This window comes from Macrobrachium rosenbergii, chromosome 3 (genome assembly GCF_040412425.1).
Source record: "Macrobrachium rosenbergii isolate ZJJX-2024 chromosome 3, ASM4041242v1, whole genome shotgun sequence".
NCBI classification, from domain to species: Eukaryota; Metazoa; Arthropoda; class Malacostraca; order Decapoda; family Palaemonidae; genus Macrobrachium; species Macrobrachium rosenbergii.
In genome coordinates, this window is record NC_089743.1 from 87,322,445 (window position 1) to 87,342,277 (window position 19,833).

Consider the following 19,833-nt stretch of genomic DNA (forward strand, 5'->3'; position numbering starts at 1 on the left):
AAATACACTGCGCATACACCCTCTCCCCCAAACATTCCCCCTTATGAACTAAAGTCCAGAAATATCTAGAAACACACTAAAACCTTGCACCCCGTGACGCATCATTAAACACACACACAGACACTCGCGCTTGAGGAAGACTGCCTCTAGTGCCTTTCACAACACCTCCCTAAAACGAATTGCTGAACCATCAAATCCTATTCTGAGATGCCAATACCACTATTAATAAGCTATGTCTCTTTGGAAGCGTAACCTATACCCTTTCTATTTACCTACTTGGCTATCTATTCATGTCTATTACTGCTGCCCACCACACTGTTATGACCCTACACAAGGTCAATTAGGGTCACAATCTCTTACTGCATATGTCTTTAGAACAGCATCATATCATCTTACATCCCTAAGATTCTCTGGTAGCAGTGACTAGCACTGGGTCAGCACATTCCTCCTCTCTCGTCGACTCCTTTCACTGAATCTATCTGGAATTAAACACCGAGATACAAAACTAGACTTTATTGGTAAATTTAACAAAAATATTTCAGCAAAAGCTACTGTCATGAAATGGAGTGACACACACTCCCTAAAAATGGAAATCATAACTAGAGGAAATTCAGATTCACAGTCAATCGAATTAATGCTTCTAGACCAACCAATACTAGTGACTAACACCCTGGTCACCAAACAAAATAAAAAGGTCATAATTATTCTAGACCAAAATAAATGTCACAGAGTATGTTAAAAGGACACCACTTCCAAAGTATTCGTCCTCACGGGACGAACCCAGAATTCCTCTTATAAGAAACATATATTAAAACCTGAAATGGTGTTTAAAGAAATCAATGTTCAAAACGGAAAAATGCACAATGGAGAACAGAACAGGAAAATGCATACTGAGAACCAGAGGAGTTTCACTACAACACTCACTGGATATTCCACATAATGTCTGGGAAAAATATAGCAATGAGTGTCAATGAGTTATCTTACATTCTATGGCCACAAATAAACGCTTCCCACAGTGGCTGTTCGTATCCACTAACCTTGCTCAAAGAGCGAATCACACCCAGCCGCAAATCGAAGTCCATAGCCATTTTATGTTCCTCTCATAATATACCATTAGAGAGTGCACACATATACACACTCAATAACCCCTCCCCAGAAACGTGACGACACTGGTTCAATGTTCGAAGGATCACAAGGCTTCCATCAACCTGTCACATGATCAGAAGGTACAAATGAACTCGTCAGATACCCACTGTATCTAACTGTGGAAACCTCCAATGTCAACATAAATGCACCTGCACCGGATATGCCTATCACAGGCCAGCACTTAGTTCGTCAAAAGACTTAATACATCCACAAAACAGATGACACAGATCGAGTCGCTGAGACAGCCGTTTGCTGCCGAAGGAAGAAATCCTCACACAGATGACCATGGTTGACCCATCGAAACATCCTCATGCTGCCATCAAGGAAGATGTAACACTAACAGACAAAGAGGTCCTCCACCTCCCGCCGAAGCTAACAGGTAGGTAATACCTGTCGCCCATCCAAGAGACTCCCGGCTGTTCTGCTGCTGAGATACCGATTCTCTGCTGCTATGAACCTGACTGATGCTGTCGAAGACACTGTGACAGACATCAACTCACCACAAAAAAAAAAAAAAAACGAACAGGTAAGCAGGCAACAATCACACCAAGAGAACAATCGGCAAACAATTGCCCAACAAAACAACCGCTAAACCTTACAGTAGGCATATTCAGGTTTTGTAGAGTGCAGTCGCTGCTTGTCATCCCAGCGAATGTGTTAACGATTGCAATGAAGTCGATTTTATGACTATTAAAATGTAGTCAAATTTCATAAAATCGATATGACATACCAGTCAGCATAGCTCTGAGACAGTCTTTGTGTTTAAATTTAGAATAGTGAACATGCTTGACAATAACCGACGGCTGTTATCATTGTCCTGCAATTCAAGTGCACCAATTCAAGTGCAGACATTCCCTGTGTTTCTCCATATTCAGGTGAACCTCATTTATGGAAAACAACACTGCAGCATCATGGAACACTCTTGATTACATTCATATTTTCCTATTTTTTTTTACCATTTTTAGGGATGTGTATTATGATTTTATTTTGGGATAATTTAATATTTCCTTTTGATAATAAGCAGAACTTATTTTAGTTTGGTAAAACAACCATTGCTAAATTAGTGAAGATGAAAAGAACCACAGATTAACCAGTTTTCGAAACCATTGCCAACCAATCAGCTTCAAGGAATGGTTGTGATGAAAACGGTGGGCGGGGCTTAGCTGCAAAGAATGGTGGATTTTGCTATACTGTAATGCTGTTGCGATTTATTGGTAATATTAGTGTTACAACCAAATGTTAGACCTTCCCTTTTGGTGTTCATCCCTTTGTTGGATACTCTTTCTTATTCTAGAAGATCTGTTGTGAACTTAACAGTTTGTATTAAGCTCCACCTGCTCCTCTTTCAGTTGAGATGGTTGTATTCACATACAGCATTCACAATGTCACTATCCTTATTAGTCTAAGTGATTGTTCCTTTGCCAGTAGCTCGGGACGTTTCCTTTTCTTCTTCCTGGACTTTTCGATGGTGGGAGTCACATGGATGTGTTTAGTGAACCTGCTTTCCTAGTCTTGGAGAATTGATTAAAGAAAAAACTGGATTTTTTCTTCAAGAAAGGAATCCTTCCCAGGTCTTTAGGCTTTTCTCATTACAGAGGCATTTGATGCTTAGGACAGAGGGCCATGACTTCATTAGTAACCTCTATATACCAGGGCTTCAACTTCCATCTCTGCAGAAATGGTTGATAGTCAGGACAGATGGTCACTTAGTCAAGAAGTATTTTCAAGAGTTGGAGCAGACTTCAGCTGCCTTCCAAATGTATTTCACATCAAGGTTTGCCCAGTGTACTGTGCCCTTTCAAGCAAGGCACCCACAAGGGATAGAGTTAGCCATGACCATTTGCTACATGAATTCAGGAAAATCCACAGCTTCTACACATCTCACACTTTAGGAGTCAACAGTTGGTTGGAGCTCTTGCTTTTTTTTTTTTTAAGGATAATGATTGGCTCATCAGGGTATTCTAGCATGACCAAACAGTTTTCAGCTGAATTACAATTTAGTAGTATATAACTTCCCATGTTGCTGCTGTAGTGCCTTGTCCCACAAGGTAACACAGTTGGCTAATAAAGATTTTATGTGCCAGCCTTAGGGTGCATCCACACTTCAGTAAAACATGTTGAACACAGGTCAGTAGGTCATCACATACATATCACAAATTGTTGACAAGTGGTCAGTGACCCTAAGTGGAGAATGGATCACTGGCAAATACTGGTTCATTATATGAAGCACTGGTTAGGACTGCCAGTAAGCTGTTGATTATAACATTTTACTGCAGTTTAGATGCACCCTGAGACTGTAGTGATTGATTCACCAGCACCCTGGGAAACTTATTTCTCTCTCTAAGTGTGTGCAAATTAGGGTAAGGTGAAAATTTTTGTTGAAAAATATCCTGACAAAGTTGTAGCAAATTGTGTTATAACCTGCTGAATAACAATACTATGTCTCACTTTAGGTGCATTTTAAAATAGAGGCAAAAACAAACACCTTTAGACTTGTTTCTAGTGAGACAGAAGCCCAGAGAGTCTCAAAAAGAAAGTACAGGCAGTCCCTGGTTAACAGCGATCCGGTTTTATGGCGCATGTCTAGCGATGAAAATCGGCAATTTTCGGCGCCGAAAACTGCCAATTTCTGCTTATCAGCGCCGATAATTGGGTATTGGTGCTGATACATACCTAACAGAGGCACTGATAACCGAAAATCGGCGCTGCGATAACCCCCGAAAATCACTGAAAAAGCGTTGAAATCGCTGATTTTCAGTTGGCGGCGATTTTCGGTTATCATGAAACCCTTAGAGACAGAACCCCGCCGATAACTGGGGACTGCCTGTAGTAGAAAGATACAGAAAAGAGAATAAACCCCAGAAACATAGTTACCTGCTGTTTTCACGTAAGGAGACTTCCTCTCCAAACAATAACATTTCTCCTCCTCTTGATCTTCCTCAACACATTCCACACACCATCAGCTCTCCAAAGTACAAAAGTAGAATAAATTAGCATTTATATCATCCATTTATTTTTAGGGTTTTTGTATTTCTGCATGCTAGGTTTGTAAGATTAGTTATAATGCTTTTATTTATTTTTTTTGGTGGGGGAGCGGCCAGTCAGGAAAGGATTAATCCAATTTACATTATTTCCCACATCCCAACCATACTAAATTCCATCAGCCATACCTAAACTGTATGAGAAGGTAGGTTCTTACCTACATGGATTCAAAAGATCTGAGGGCTGCCATGCACCTGTTGCCACCCAGCCAGTAGATGATGATCATCTTTTAATTGTTATTCAGGACTGGAGTGTCTAAGATTTGCAAAGACTCCTAAATGAGGCATTATGTAAGTGATTGGGTAGTATACAGAAATTTATTTTGTTTTTAAAAATCGTTTGTTTAAAAATCACATTCAGAATCAAAATGAAGATACTTAGAGCATCCTGGAAAAAAACAATTCAGGAAGGGGCTTTATGTACTTCAAAAGCCAACATTCTGGGAAAAACAGTCCAGGAAGTGGCTTTATGTAATTCAAAAGCCAACACTTTCACATTCAAATGGTACATAAAAACTGGAATTTTTTTTTTTTTTCAACTTGTAATTATACCTTACATTTCAGAGTAATTTGCTGCTTTATTTTGAGTCCTTAGATTTTTCATTGATTTATGTATTGATTGTTACATTGGTTACATCCACAGTAAATAAAATATATTTAAAATATGTCACAGCCATTTTAGTGCTTATAAAGTAATAGCACACTAACATTTGACTGAATGATTTATTGTTGCATTTTTGTAAAATTAAAATTATTTCCTGTATGTAGCATAGTTCAGTCGAAATGCTTAGAGGAATCATTTGTAATTATAGATTATTTGTCTGCTTAACTATTTAGGGTATAACATTCATTTTTTTACTTGAGCAAGTTTATTAATGTATTTTCAGTGGATCTATAACATACTTGAACACAAACAAGAGGTGGACAGAATTGTATATGAAGATAAAGATCCAGAAAATGGCTTTATTCTTGTACCTGATTTGAAGTGGACAGGAGAGCAGGTGGAGAACCTGTACTTGCAAGCTATTATTCATCGGAGGGATATTACTTGCATTCGTGACCTCAGAGCTTGTCATATACCATTACTGAAGAATGTGTTAAATAAAGGGATGGTAATGTAACCCCATTTTCTTTGTAGTTTGTCCAGTAATTTGATAAGTTCCTTCTTTTTTTCTTATTTCATTACTCCAAACTTTTTTGTAGACTTGCAAATCTACTTTCTGTCAGGGCCTTCAAAAGTCTCAAATGTTTAATCTTGTATACATTTGAAAACTAGCATGAGTGTTTTTATTAGGTTTTTTTAATAAATATGATTGTTGCCATACCTTTTTTTCCACAAGTTGATTTGCATATTGTTTGTGGAGTCAGGGCAGAATGAAGTCAGCTGACTGAAGGTAGGCAGATCACTGGAAATGAAAACATATCCCTAGCTATTAGAGGTTAAAATTCACCGTAGAATCAATAACAGTAACAGAATAGAAGTGGAAAAGTAATGATGAGCAATAAACACTGAATAAATAGACTAATATTTTACTAGCATCTGGAACTTTGTATAGCAGCAAACATTGCCAATAGAAAAATATGGAAGAAACAGTTATTTATTATAAATGTTTATGTCAAAGGGAATCACGAGTACCTTGTTGTTTCCTGTACACATCCTGGCTGTCAGGAAGTCAGTGTGTAGAATATGAAATCTGCTGTATGAATTGGGAATTCATTATGTCTAGATTAGGAAATTTTTCTAGATGGGGAAGTCCGTGTCTAGATATGTAAATTTCCTTCTAGATTGGTTATGAAGTCAGTGTCAAGATTAATCAGTCTGTATTCAAGGTTATGAAGCTAGTGTCAAGAACTGAGTCTTCTTTCTAGATTGAGAAGTCAGTGTCTAGAATAGGAAATTAGTGTGTAGACTGGTAAGTCAATACTGTATCTACAATGGGAAGTCGGTTTTCTGAATAGGAAAGTCTGTTGTCTAAATTTGGAAGTCATTGTTCAGATGGAAAAGTCTGTTGTCAAGATGGAGAAGTCTGTTGTCTAGATTGTAAAGTTAGTGTCTAGACTTAGAAATCTGTGTCAAGATTGGCAAGTTAGTGTCTAGCTAGGAAGTTGGCATTTAGATGTAACTATATGACCTGGTATTTATCATAATTAAGAAGTCTAGAATTAAACCCCTTTTTCTGATATGTAAGGTAAGGGCCAACTATAACAATTTTCACACAGTCACGCAGTTTGGAGGTCAACATCTAGTCTCTGTCAAGATTTGGAATTCTGTTGTCTATATTGGGAAGTCAGTGTCTAGATTGGGATGAGAAGTCAGTACGTAGTTTAGAAAGTTAGTTGTTTAGAAAGGGAAGTCAGTGGCTAGTTGGGGAAATGTGTCTGGATTGAGTAGTATGGGATTAGACTGAAAAGTTAGTACTATCTAGATTGGGAGATCTGTTGCCTAGATTGAAAAGTCAGTGTTTAGCTTGGGATGTCTGTTGCCTAGTTTGGGAAGTCTGTTATCGAGTGTCTAGATTGGGAAGCCTGTTGTCTAGTGTCTACAATGAGACATCTGTGCCCAGACTGGGAAGCCAGGGGCTATACTGGAAAGTCGCCTTGTAGGTTTGGAAGTTGTTGTTTAGATTGGTATTGGAAGTCAGTATCAAGATTGGGAAGTCAGTTTCTAGGTTGGGAAGTCAATATCTAGATTGGAAAGTGCTTGTTTAGACTTGGGAAAGTTATTGTTTAGGTGGGGAGTCAGTGTGTATTACATAACTGAAAAAATTTTCTTTTAATTTCAAAGTGAAAAGCAGTAAAATGCACCAATTTTATAAGAAAGTATACATCTTGAAGAAAAATGCAATAAAATCCATCTGCTCATGTTATTTAAAATTTTTTATTTTTTGAGATCCTTAGAGGAAGAATTGGATTTGGTAAGAATTATTTCAGGATGACAGATATCAGGAAGAGAAACATCAAACAGAAAGTTTTTAAAATTAAAGGCAATGGGTTTTTTTCATTGTTTAGTTTAATTTTTAGATTTTTACGCTTACTGTATTCTGTTTGCTTCACGGCAACTTTCAGCAAAAGTTTGATGCTTTATTTGGTAGCCATTATAATGTTATATTCTATTTGTTCTCATCATGACTTGCTAGGGAAGATGCAGTTTATGCTTATGCTTATCTTATGTTTATAAACTTTGTGGTTACAATTTAAGACCAGTTTGTTTAAGTGTGTGAAACAAAGTTTTTTTATCATGAAATTTTTATTCTGTAGTGTATTTTAGTACTGAAATAAATTTCTATTCTTGTAGGCAGCAATTGAAGAAAAGTATGGCATTCCATCTCACAAGCAGAGAGTTTTTCTGCATTACCAGCCATCCTACTACCATCTTCATTTCCACTTTACTGCTCTCTCATTTGATGCTCCAGGTATGTATAGTAAATACTGTCAGATAGCTCCTTTGCTGAATATTTTTTCAATTGGTTAATCAATTAACTTTAAAATAAAGACTGATAAAAACACATTTTGCTTCAGTTACAACCATCAATACCACTTAAAGCAAACTTACTTTCTTAAGACTTTTGTCATGATAGGCTAGTCCAGCCACGCTATTGCACAAGTTACATCTGCTAATGTATCATCTTACTAACAATTTTCCCTTATTTTGGCTTCATAATGCCCTTGCTGGCCAAGAACTTACTGTTTTGTTGTGCAAACTTTCGAGAGGATTAGTTGGTTTTTCTCTGCATAATGCCTCACAAAATTGCCTTTGGCACACCAAATTCAGTATCTCATTTTTGGTTTTAAATAGAAAGACCTTTTGTCACTTGGAAGGTGGCAGTGCCATTAGCATATATAGAAAAGGGACAACAGGCAGACATGATCCTTAGCAATTTAGGGCACACCTGCAAATACCACAGCAGCTTGCATTGCACACAACATTTTCACTAACCCATTAGACATGTATACAATATTGAGTTCATTCTTTTGGCTTGGCAGAGTTTATTAGTACAGTATTCTCTCTCTGATTTCAGAGTTTTCAGTCATTGCTCTGCACATCCATCCTCACAATATATGCGGTTTATTGCTATTTTAGCCAATTTGTGCAGAGAAATGCATATACACATTCATACTAGAAAAAGTGTGAATGACTGTAATGTTGCTGATAAAAAACAATTCTAGCCTCCACAGGATAGAATACTGATAAATAAAGAAAAGTGAAAAGAAATAAATAGTAAAAAATATACCTGTATGAACAGCAGTTGAGAATAAACAGATATCAATAATGGTGTCTTAATATTTTTCCATTCTTCTAGGAACATGGGCAGGTAAAGCACATCTCTTGTCATCTGTCATTAGCAACCTTGAAGTGTGTGAGGATTATTACCAGAAAGCTACATTGCCCTTCACAGTTAAAGATAACCATCCTTTGCGGCTGAAGTTCGAAGAGAAAGGTAAGGCGGTTTGTCTTTTCTTTCACTTGTGATGACAAGTAAACAAGGTGTTCTCATCCTTGGAAGTATCTTTACAAAAGACAAAACTGATTTTAATTTCTTAACTTTCATCCTTTTTCTTGTGCCTCTTCTTGTTTAGCTTCTTTGACTTCATTGTGTGTTATTTTTATTTTTCATACAGGCACAAATACTTCAGGTGACCACTATGAGGATAGCACTGTTACTTAGTGGTTTCATTAAACTATAGTGTAATAATGTAAAAATAAAGTCAATTTTCAGTCTCTGTACTATAAACAGTGTAACTGAAATTTTGTAATAGCTAAACAGTGAAGCTAAATTATGTCACAATTTGTGGCTTGATGTGGAGAATGGTTATTATTATTATTATTATTATTATTATTATTATTATTATTATTATTATTATTATTATTATTAACAAAGTAGACAGATATTCATGTTCTAGTTGATGATATAAGTAAAATACCCAATAGGTAATTTTTTTTTATTTCTTCTTTCTTTAAACTGTATACAGTATACATTTTATAGATGAACAGTTTACAGAGTACTGCTCTTAGCCTAAAATATTTCCTTCTATAATTTTCAGTTTCCTTGTGATGTGATTTTCATTCGTGTGACTTGCTGTGCATATATCTTTGAGCTCTTGATCTCATCCACATATGTATAATTATCTCACAAATTTTACTGCCTACACCCCATCTTCTTTTATCCTTATATTCCTTATATATTTTAATAGTTTTTCAAAGAGAATGTTTGTGAACCTGGAAGTAACATCAACACTGATGATATTATTTAAAATCTCTATGTACATACGCAGACTGAAAAATTCATTTATATAACACTACATAACTGTATTTAATGCAGTACTTGCTGCAGCAAATAAATGTCAAAAAAATATACTGTACCAGAGAGAGAGAAGGTGGGGGTCCAGTGTGTAGTTTTATTTTGTGATACCAATATTGCAACACACTCCCTGAACACCTGAATTCGCCCAACTCTCAATTACCAATCCCACAATTGGGAATTTTAACAGCCAGCGTGACCAACGCTGCAGGTAAAATCTTGTCACTTGAGCTACCATAACAAATGGTTGGCAACGCTGACACAGGTGTGCCCCGACACTCCCACTTTTGTCACTTGCTTTTTGCTCGTGCTTCTGGAAGGTTGTTTCCTTCTGCAGTGCGAGGTTTTAATCCTTTTGCCAGACTTGGTTCTCTTTGTATTTTGGACTTCTGGTGAAGACCTACATTGTATTTACCAGTTTTTTCTCTTGGATTTTCTGGATATCTTCGATGTGGAACGTCTTTGGAATTGGACTCACTGGTTCCTGGTCTCGATTGGTCATCATGGACTCTCTCACCTTCTACTACTGCGCCTTCGGCTTTGACATTGACCTCGACTGCCCCTACGACTGTGGATGCTGGAGCTCATTGCTTCTTCCTGCCAGAGACGGATGAGTACCTTGAGACACGATAGACATTCTGTCAGGTATGTGCGAAGGTTAAGTGTGATGTGCAGAGTCATTGCGAGGAATGTTCCGATTGGAAGGCACAAGAGATGGAGGATTACATTCATCATCGCAAGTCTTTGGCTAGTAAGGGTGGCAAACGTCGGTCAGATTCTTGTTGCCTCAGTGTCTCAGGCTTCTGCTACAGATCAGTTGATGGATTTAGCGAGTTCAGAGGTAGTCAGACAGATAGAGGATAGGATTGCAAGTAGTATCTAAAATTTAATAGCTAGCCTTCTTCAACATTTCTCAGAAAGGGATAGTAGTAGTGTTAGGATGTCTAATCCTTCTTCCTTTTCAGCTCCCCTGCCTGTTCCAGAACTAGCCCTAACGGGTGCTGAGGGTAATAGCAAAACCGCAAGCCTCCGAGTGGGTAGGGTCTGCCAGCCCCCTCGGCACGGAGCAGGCAGTGAAGGACCCCCCCAACCCCCTTGTAGCATTGATAAATTTAATTTTCATAGTGTTAGTCAGGATCAAGATCTAGGTGTGATAAAGGAGGATAGGTCTGGGTTAGGCAGTGAGGAGGCATTCCCCTGCCTTTGAACCCATTGAAGCTATAACATTAAGACACTGACTAAGAAGTTGCTTTTTCTTACGGCTTTAGCTTCAGCTAGAGGGTTGGGCGAGCTTCAGGCAGTTTAGGTTGGGTTCCTATGTGAGAAATGATACGTATTTGTCTGTCTTCCGGAATTTGTGGCGAAGACAGAGTCTGAGGTTAAAACTCTGCCTCGTTCATTTAAAGTTCTTTATCTGTAAGTGTTCGTTACTGTCGATCCAGCAGAGATATCTTTACGTCCGGTACAAGCATTAAGTCTATGTATCAAAGGTTGAGAAACTCCGTCGGCTTTCGCGTACACTTCTTGTCTCTCCGTGGAATCCTTCCCGTCCGCTGTCAAAGAATGCGATTAGTTACTTTTGGAGGGAGGTGATTTCCCAGGCTTCTCAGGGTTCTTCTCCGTCGTCTTCAGCTCTGTATTTCCCCAACCACATAGTATTCGGAGTATATCCACTTCATCTTCCTTTCTAAGGAATTATTCAGTGCCTTCTATTCTGGGGGCAGCTACTTGGAAGTCCGTCTCAGTGTTTACTTCCTTTACTCAAGAGACGTTCGATCCACCTCATAGCATGTAGTGGCGGAGTCTATTATCTAGGGTGCGTTCATTTAGCTGAGGTGGTATTTGCTTAGTGCAGAGGTTTGGAGGGTTATTCTCTTAGTCCACGTGTAGCGGCGAATTGTGTTATCTAGGGTGTGTTCATTTAGCTGAGGTGGTATTCACTTAGCGAGGAGATTTTGGTTAACAGATAGAGAATTCCTTTGGTCTTTGGAATTCTTAGGCAACAGTGATAGCATAATCCATGAACTTAGGTCTAGTACGTTTTTTAAGTATCTTAGTTTTGATAGTTTCCCTCACGAGTCCAAGGGGGTGCTCTATAGGGTAGGCTCTTCACAAAGCACTGAGATACTTCACACTTGTCGGTTGTCAGGCTTATCTGCACCTGGATGGCAGAGGGTCAGCAGCTTGCACACTGCTTCATTTCCCTCCAGACAGAGGCTCTTGAATAGCCACATGGAGTGTTCATCTTATTCTCCATACATGAGGTTCTGAAGAACCACATGGAGGTTGACGGACAAAGACAAAAATGGACCTGGCCGGGCGATCAGCACTCTCAGCATGTCTCATCACAAAGCATTGATTGATAAGGCGAGTGTATAACTAAATAGATATCCTATGCAGAGCAGATCGGTGAGCTGCCATCTCTGCAGTTGTAAAAAGGGGGTGTGCCGCAAACTTAGATGGTTCTCCCGGAGGGTCAGTGGCTCTGCACTCTGCCTCTTCTCCTCCATACATGAGAGGTTCTGAAGAGCCACATGGGAGGTCGATGGACCAAGAGTACTGACCTGACTGTCGATCAAAGTACTCTCCAACATGTCTCTTCACTGAAAGCATTGATTGATATGGTGAGTGTATGACTAAACAGATATTTTATGCATAGCAGATTGGTAAGTTACCATCTCTCTGCGGTTGTCAAAGAAACGTGCAATAAATTGATCCCCTCACTCCTCTAAATGTTGTTAATGGGCAAATTCAGGTGTTCAGGGAGTGTATTGCAACATGAAGTTTTCTAATAAAACTATTGTAATACTTACCTGAATACCTGAATGATTCCCACCTTCCTTTCCCACATCAATTTTGACCTTGAATAAAGCAATTGACGAAAGTGGGAGTTTTGGCACACACCTGTGTCAGCGGTGCTAACCATTTGTTATGGTAGCTCAAGTGACAAGATTTTACCTGCAGCGTTGGTAACGCTGGCTGTTAAAATTCCCAATAGTGGGATCGGTAGTTGAGAGTTGTTCTGGCTAATGGGATTAAGGGCGAGTTCAGGTGTTCAGGTAAGTATTATAATATTAGTTTTATTATGAGAACTTCATATACAGTATATGTATACACACACAGGCCAGCCTGTCGGCTTGGCTTACACATTGACTTTACTGTACATAAAAAATCTTATTCTCATACACATGTTTAAATAATTTTTCTTATTTAACATGCCAAATTTTTAAAGTAAATTATTTTTTTTTTAGGTACAGTATACAAACAGTAGCCTTTCATTTTGTTTGCAAATTTATGCATTCATAAATTCTTTATCATTGTCAGAATCTTCCATCAAAGACAGAGATTGAGGGTAGTGTTATAAAATGTTCTTTTTGATAGTGAAGTCGCTTGTTTCATCCTGAAGGAGTTACCTTCCATGGGTCTACCAGAGCTCCATGGTGACCAAACTAATATCAAAGAATTCTCTTTTAATTGGTCTCTTGGTTAGGTATTGTGTCATAATGATAAACACTATAATGCGTGATGGAGTATGTAATGGGCTCAAGGATAAGAGGGCACTTTCCCCTATCTTCAGCGAAGCTGTACCTAGTTGTTCCATCGTCAAAACCTGCTAGAAGAGGATGTGATGATAGGGCATTTGCAGTCAGCCATATTGTCAGCAAACAGACTGGCACAGAGACCAAGAAGCCATATCTTCGTTTTGGTCAACACCAAACGGTTTAGTTCGTTACCAGTGCTCCAAAAACAGCTTTTTCTCCAGTTTCATTATGGAAACATCTAAAGAAGCAAGTTAGGTTCTAAATTTTAAGTTTCAGTTAGAGTTTTAGTTTAAAACTTTTGGAATTGGTAATTAATTTGTGTGTGAAAGCCAAAAACCGGGCATTTCTTGCCAACACATGTAACAGCAGTCTCTATCAAGGAAAACAACAGCCTCAACAGAGTGGATGTTGGACAACCACTTTTTTCAAACAATAACTAACATGCTTCCACAACTGGAAGTGGACCTGTAATGCCACATACAAGAATCACAAACTTCCAGTGTATGTGTCTCCGAACTTGGACAGTCAAGCAACAGCAAGAGATGCCTTCCTACAAGACTGGAACAAATGGAGGACACTATGCCTTTTTCCTCCTTGTCCCTGATTTTGAAGGTTTTGAGTAAGCTTCTAACCTTCAGAGGAACAGCTTACTTAATAGCCCCCAAATTGGCCAAACAGACATTGGTTCCTATTACTCCAACAACGGGCGAAGCGATCAGTTCCACTACCATCTGCTGTTCTATCCCAGACAATGGGAGGGAAAGTTGTTTACGCATCCTCTTATCTGAGCCGAGACCTTCACGCGTGATTTTTTAAATATTGTCTACCGTGAAAATTACTCACCCAGCATTGCTAGGTACCTAGTGCAAAAACATGGAACTGGCAAAGAGGATCTTATCTCTTGCCATGCTCAAGAAGGTGCCATAAAAATCAATGAGAGATGCCCACCATACCAGCATCACAAAAAATACAATACAGGCAGTCCCCGGTTATCGGCAGGGGTTCTGTTCCTACGGTGTAATGATAACCAAAAATCTCGAAAATCGGAGATTTTCAGCATTTTTTCGGTGATTTTCGGGGCTTATCGGCACTGAAAAGTGCCAATTTTCAGTTAATGGCACCTCTGTTAGGTATGTATCGGTGCCAATACCCTATTATTGGCGCTGATAAGTGGAAATCAGCAATTTTCGGTGCCGAAAATTGCCAATTTTCATTGCTAGACGAGCGCATAAAACCAGATCTTCAATAACTGGGCCTGCCGATAACCGGGGACTGCCTGTAGTGTAGTGAGGAATACAGAAATAATTGGGAAGGCCCCCAACCCAAGACACTTACAGCTGCTAGAAGCGCTCCTGATACAGCAGGAGAAGCCCTTATTGAATACATACCACTAAATTAGTTTTCCTCCTGTCCACCACCATTAGGTGACCTATTGCACGTAGACCTGTGCCAGACACCGCAAGAAGTGACATTCCCAACCAGAAAACAGGAAGTGACATTCCCAACCGGAAAACAGGAAGTGACATTCCCAACCGGAAAACAGGATTCTGCGAGCCACCCGGCAGCCAATCAGGATATTTGTTAGGTAATACCAGACAGTGATGTCACACACCAGCCCCGCTGCTTAGCAAGGCTGCAGCAGTGAGACCACCAACTAATCAATGGTGCACATTCCTCCTCAGCCAATCAGTGGTTAGCACACAGTCGAATCCCTGCTGACCATCTCGTATATAAAGAGCAGGACTTGCCACAAATGACACTCTACTCCCGTCTTTCAGCATGATCATGCTCAGCAGAGCCTGAGTGAAACATGGCCTAGAATCAAAACTAACAAAGATTTTCTACAGACAGACAACTCTACAGAGGATGAACACCAGATTTCAGTTACCATCGTTGTCACTCTATAACTGGTATAGTGTATTCATCAGAAATACACTACAACCTGATTTCCAACTGCTTTCCTCTCCAAGAATGAAAACATTGGTGAGTTACAGGCAGAATGCAGTAACCCTGAATAATCAGTTATTAAAAAGATAGAGAAAACTGTATATAAATTGAATACAGCCAATACAGCTATAACCAACACTACATGATGTTTGAAAATAATAATAATAATAATAATAATAATAATAATAATAATAATAATACAAGTTTTTCTTCTCCTCAACGAGATATTTGATCTCAAGGCGCCTGTCCAGGTGCCTCGGCCGGGTGATGTAGTGGCAATTAAGGCCTATCTTCTGGATTTCATCTTCTTTGGGAATTGGAGTACAATTTGTGAGATTTATATATCACTCTTTCTTGTGTGGGAGGGGTAGCTTGCCCCCGTTGAGGGCGATCAGCTTCTAAATGATGGTTCTCATCTTTTTTTCTGCATCTTTCTCATCCAAGCGATGTAGGCACCCGAGTGCCCCGAGAGGTATAAGCTCTCCACCATTAGTGCCTACGTCAGGAGGGCCCTCTCGCACTGCCCCTCCTGGAATGACACACACGGAGAAATGGAACGTGTAGCCCAGACCCTCGTTGACAATGGGCACCCAAACCGGAATATAGAAGAGTCTATCAAGGCGAACATCGGTAAATGGTACTGGCAGGAACCTCACCCTGATGCCCCTGAACACATAGAGCTCTTATGTAAAGGACAATTTCATCATAAATATAAAGATGAATGTGCCCTCAATAACATCATCAAGAATAATGTCAGCCAAGTTGACCCCAAAAAGAATATTCATCTGGTCATTTATTAGGAGAGCAAAAAGACGAGCAGCCTGGTGATGCGTAACAATCCAGCCCCCACTCAGTAGGACCCCTTGGAGAAAACCAACGTGGTATACCAGTACTCATGCCCCATCCGAGGATGCCTCGGTTCTTACATCGGTATGACCACCATGTGTTTCTCCAAGAGGAGTCCCTGCCATGCCCAAGAGGGAGCCATCTTTAACCATGCCAGGACCGCCCATAACAAGAAAAGATATAATCATGAATATGGAATATGGAACTACGGACCACCACCGCCTGCGCCTCTTGGAAGCATTGCACATTGGGAAGGAGAAATCAACCCTCAACATTACGCAGGAAACCTTTCTCCTCCCCACGGCTGCCAGGAGACCTGCGCCTAGCAACCCCCATAGCGAACAAGCAAATCAAAATTTGGCATCTGAGGATCGAAAATCTCCCATTCATCCCCAGCACTACAATGCCGCTCGCATGCAAGACAAACCCCAAACATCAACATGGGAGAGAAGGCTCCACCCGAGATGACCTGCCTTAGGCAGCCAATCATAATTCAGCACCGATCAAGAACCCCCATAAATACCGATCCCCCCAAGCGCCTTGTTTCTCCAAATCTTTCTCGACCACATCTAGAGGATGACCAACGAGATGGTCGAAACATGTTGACAGTACCTGAAGTAGAACCTGAATCCAGACAACGAAGGATTCAATGGATTTCTGATTGGATATTTCAATAAAGACTTCTCTCATTCCACACATTATCGTTTTTCCAATATGAATATCGGACAGCTGCTGACCAAGATCGCTGAGCCCGAAAAGCGTATCAGATGCCAGATGCTACAGATTCCTTGCATATACAATTTTTTATTGTTTTTAAACCGGTTTCCAGCTGGCATCAGAAGATTTATCGTAATGTTAAGACTGAAGGTTTGTTCCGTGTATGAACAAACATGTTTTGTAGTGATGTGGTAAAAAAAGCTTGGATTTACAGGTAAAAACAAATACTGTATTATCAAAGATTCAGAATCATTAGGTTCAAAGGTTCAGAGTTCCAAATGGAAAATGAGTCTTGGTCAAAACATGGTGGATGGTTTTAAAAGAGCAGCAATTTGTATTGGGAAGTTATTTTTGCATTCTCTATATTTTTTTTCAGTGTCAGTGTTTACTGAATTTATTTTAACTTTATTATGAAAAGACAAATCTTTGTTGTTTATACAGATGAAGATACAAACCTTGGTTGTATATACAGATTTACCAGTACAAGTTGGTTTGATTGTCAAAGCTTTACCTGGTAAGGTGGTTGACTGTAGCATATTTGAATTACAGCTCGGTTTTTAGTCGTTAGATTTCTCTTGTATATCTATATATATATGAAGATAATGATCTTGATTATTTATGTATTTTGATGACTAGTTAATGGACACTGGGTAATAAGCAATATAGGGTGTATGATTCACAAAAATTATTGGCATGATAACCTTAGGGTTTGTTTATTGTAAAGTTTACATGGAGAGTACTTCATAATATATGTGCAAACATGTCATATTTATTAAAAAGATATTAACTGTTTCCTTGTAAATGTCTATTTAAATGTGCTGTGTATTAATACATATTCCATATTTCCAGGAATCTTTTCTAAATAGGAATCATAAGCCCCATGAAGCCAGTGCACCAAATTGTCTTGTGGTTTAACAGAAGATTTTGTATTTTGTACCAGATATTGAAGACCATTTGCTCCTTTCATTTTATAATTATCCACACTATGGAATAATGAATAGCTGAAATAAAAGTAGTACAACATGAGCATGAAGGTAAAATATACAGTATTTAATTTTAATTCTATTTCTTTCACGGTACATACAATCATATAGATTTGATTTAAATGCATTCCAATCAACTTAAATATTTTATATTTTTTAAATGCTATAATTTTATTTATAAGTACTTTTTGAAGATGTCATTCCAATAAACTCTGGAAACCATGTTGTAGTAAAGGACTGTCAGATCTGAGGATTATGGTAAACTTGTGTTAACAGACTCAGTGCAGGTTTGAGATATCTAAAAGATGTCAAATACTGTAGGAACAGACAGAACTCCACTAATGTGAAGTTAATAAAAAAAAAAATGTATTTTTTCGGTATAAACATGTTGCATTTACACAGTCAGTTCCTTTGTCCAAACAGAGTTCAGACACTTCATTTAAAGAATAGCTGTTACCAGTGGCAAATGACAGTTTGGTTGCAAGGTTCTGGAAAGGCAAACTGACTCGCTGATTGTGTGTCTGAACCAGCTACAAGGAAAGGAGGGGTTGCGGTTGGAGGCACTTCATATGAATGAAATGGTTAGGTACTGAAAAATAATTCTGTTTGTAGAAAAGATCATCTGTTCCACCACAGACCCATTAGCCTGAATAGCCTTGGGGAGGATACCCAGACTTGAGGAAAATTGGGTATACCCACCTGCAATCAGGTGAGCCCTTAAAGTTTGAGGACGACGAGGGGTCAAGAAATAGGCAAGGGCCTTATTAGTGAAATAGGAGCAACAGCTAAGAGAGTAGGCGAGCTTCAGGCAATAGACAAAATGATTGGTTTTTTGCAAGGGAGTGCAGTTTGCCCCTTTTTGCTAGGATTCTTAGTGAAAAATGAAAACCTATCGTATCCCTGGGCCTGTTTTTTTCTATTAAAAGCTTAACGGATATTCTAGGCACGGAAGAGGAGAGAGAGCTGTGCCCAGTACGTGCCCTCCGATACTATTTACACTGGACAGAGAAAATTAGAGGTCAGTTTGGTAATCGTTGGTGTTCTGTGAAGAATCCCTCTAGATCCCTGTTGAATGCCATTTCTTTTTTCTTGAGGGATCTCATCATTGAGGCACACTCACCAATACTATAGCGTGGAATGACTTATCGCAATTGAAAGTTAAAGCTCACGATATAAGAGCAGTTGCTACGTTGGTAGCATTCAAACACAACCCTTCTTTCTTTGCGATCTTGAAGGCAACTTATTGGAAATGCAAGTCAGTGTTCGTGATGCGTTATTTGTGGGACGTCGATAAATGCAGTACCCTGGGACCTGTGTCCGTAGCTGGCATAGTGATGGATGAGGAAGTGTAGGAAGTGTCCCTTCCTTTCCTTTTCTCTTCGCCTTGAACATGGTGTCTAGGTACTTAGTACCCTCCCAGGCTCCCCAAGAACTCGAGTACCTACCAGTTTTAGCATTGGGTAGTGGTCTTGTTTTTTACCTTTTAATCATTTACATTTTTTTTTAAATTGTGGTGTAGGTGACTTTGTTTTTCTGGTCTATTATTTTTTGTGGTACTGTGCCCAGGGTAGGGGCAATTATGTATGCTTTGTCAGCCTTTGGTGTACACCTTCGTTGCAAAGCTTGTTTTTATACTTCATCAGCCTTCGGAGTACTCTTTCGCTGCGTAGTGTCCCACTTCATTAGAGGCGCTACAGCCATGCCGCTACAGGTTGAGATGAGTGCCAACCAGAGGCAGTATCTACCTGCACCAGGTAAGGAACAATAATCTCATCATTAGTAACCTAAGCTTTTGTCCATGATTCCCCTCCGCCTTTCAATGTGGAATCAGCTAAGTAATTACTGGGTAAGTTACATATATAAAAATTACATTTTTATGATAAAATTAAGTTTTGTATATACTTACTTAGTAATTACAGATGGAGCCCACCTTCCTCCCCACACATGGACTTTTTTTTTTTTTTCACGAAAAATTGTTGCGTTGGCGATGTTGTTCCTCTGTCTTACCCCGAAAGTGAGCGGGGCATAGTTACCTACACGAAACAAAAGAATCGCTACGGCGTAATTCAGAATTCTAACTGCTGTTCGAGTAGAAACTCTTAGCTAAGTAATTACTGGGTAAGTATATATAAAACTTAATTTATCATAAAAATGTCACTTTTAAAACCTTAGTAACTTTATGGGGTCTAGTAACTTTATGGGGTCTTGTTCTATTGGTATGCAAGGAGCCTTAGTTAAGGTAGGCAGAACAAAAGAGTAGTCTTGACATGGTAATTTGACCAGCCTTGTGGTCACTACCCTCTTGAACTGT

At 39.2% G+C, this 19,833-nt stretch overlaps 1 protein-coding gene across 1 annotated transcript in view; it reads left to right on the plus strand.

The window, feature by feature from the left end:
• The window catches only part of Dcps (Decapping enzyme, scavenger), a 32,456-nt gene extending 14,857 nt beyond the window's left edge, over nt 1-17,599 (plus strand). The window contains exons 5-8 of the mRNA XM_067084245.1: nt 5,075-5,299; nt 7,483-7,600; nt 8,489-8,626; nt 17,389-17,599. Of these exons, the coding sequence (XP_066940346.1) occupies nt 5,075-5,299; nt 7,483-7,600; nt 8,489-8,626; nt 17,389-17,405 (498 nt within the window). The 3' untranslated portion in view covers nt 17,406-17,599. The remainder of the gene's footprint in view (nt 1-5,074; nt 5,300-7,482; nt 7,601-8,488; nt 8,627-17,388) is intronic.
• The last annotated feature ends 2,234 nt before the right edge of the window (nt 17,600-19,833 follow it).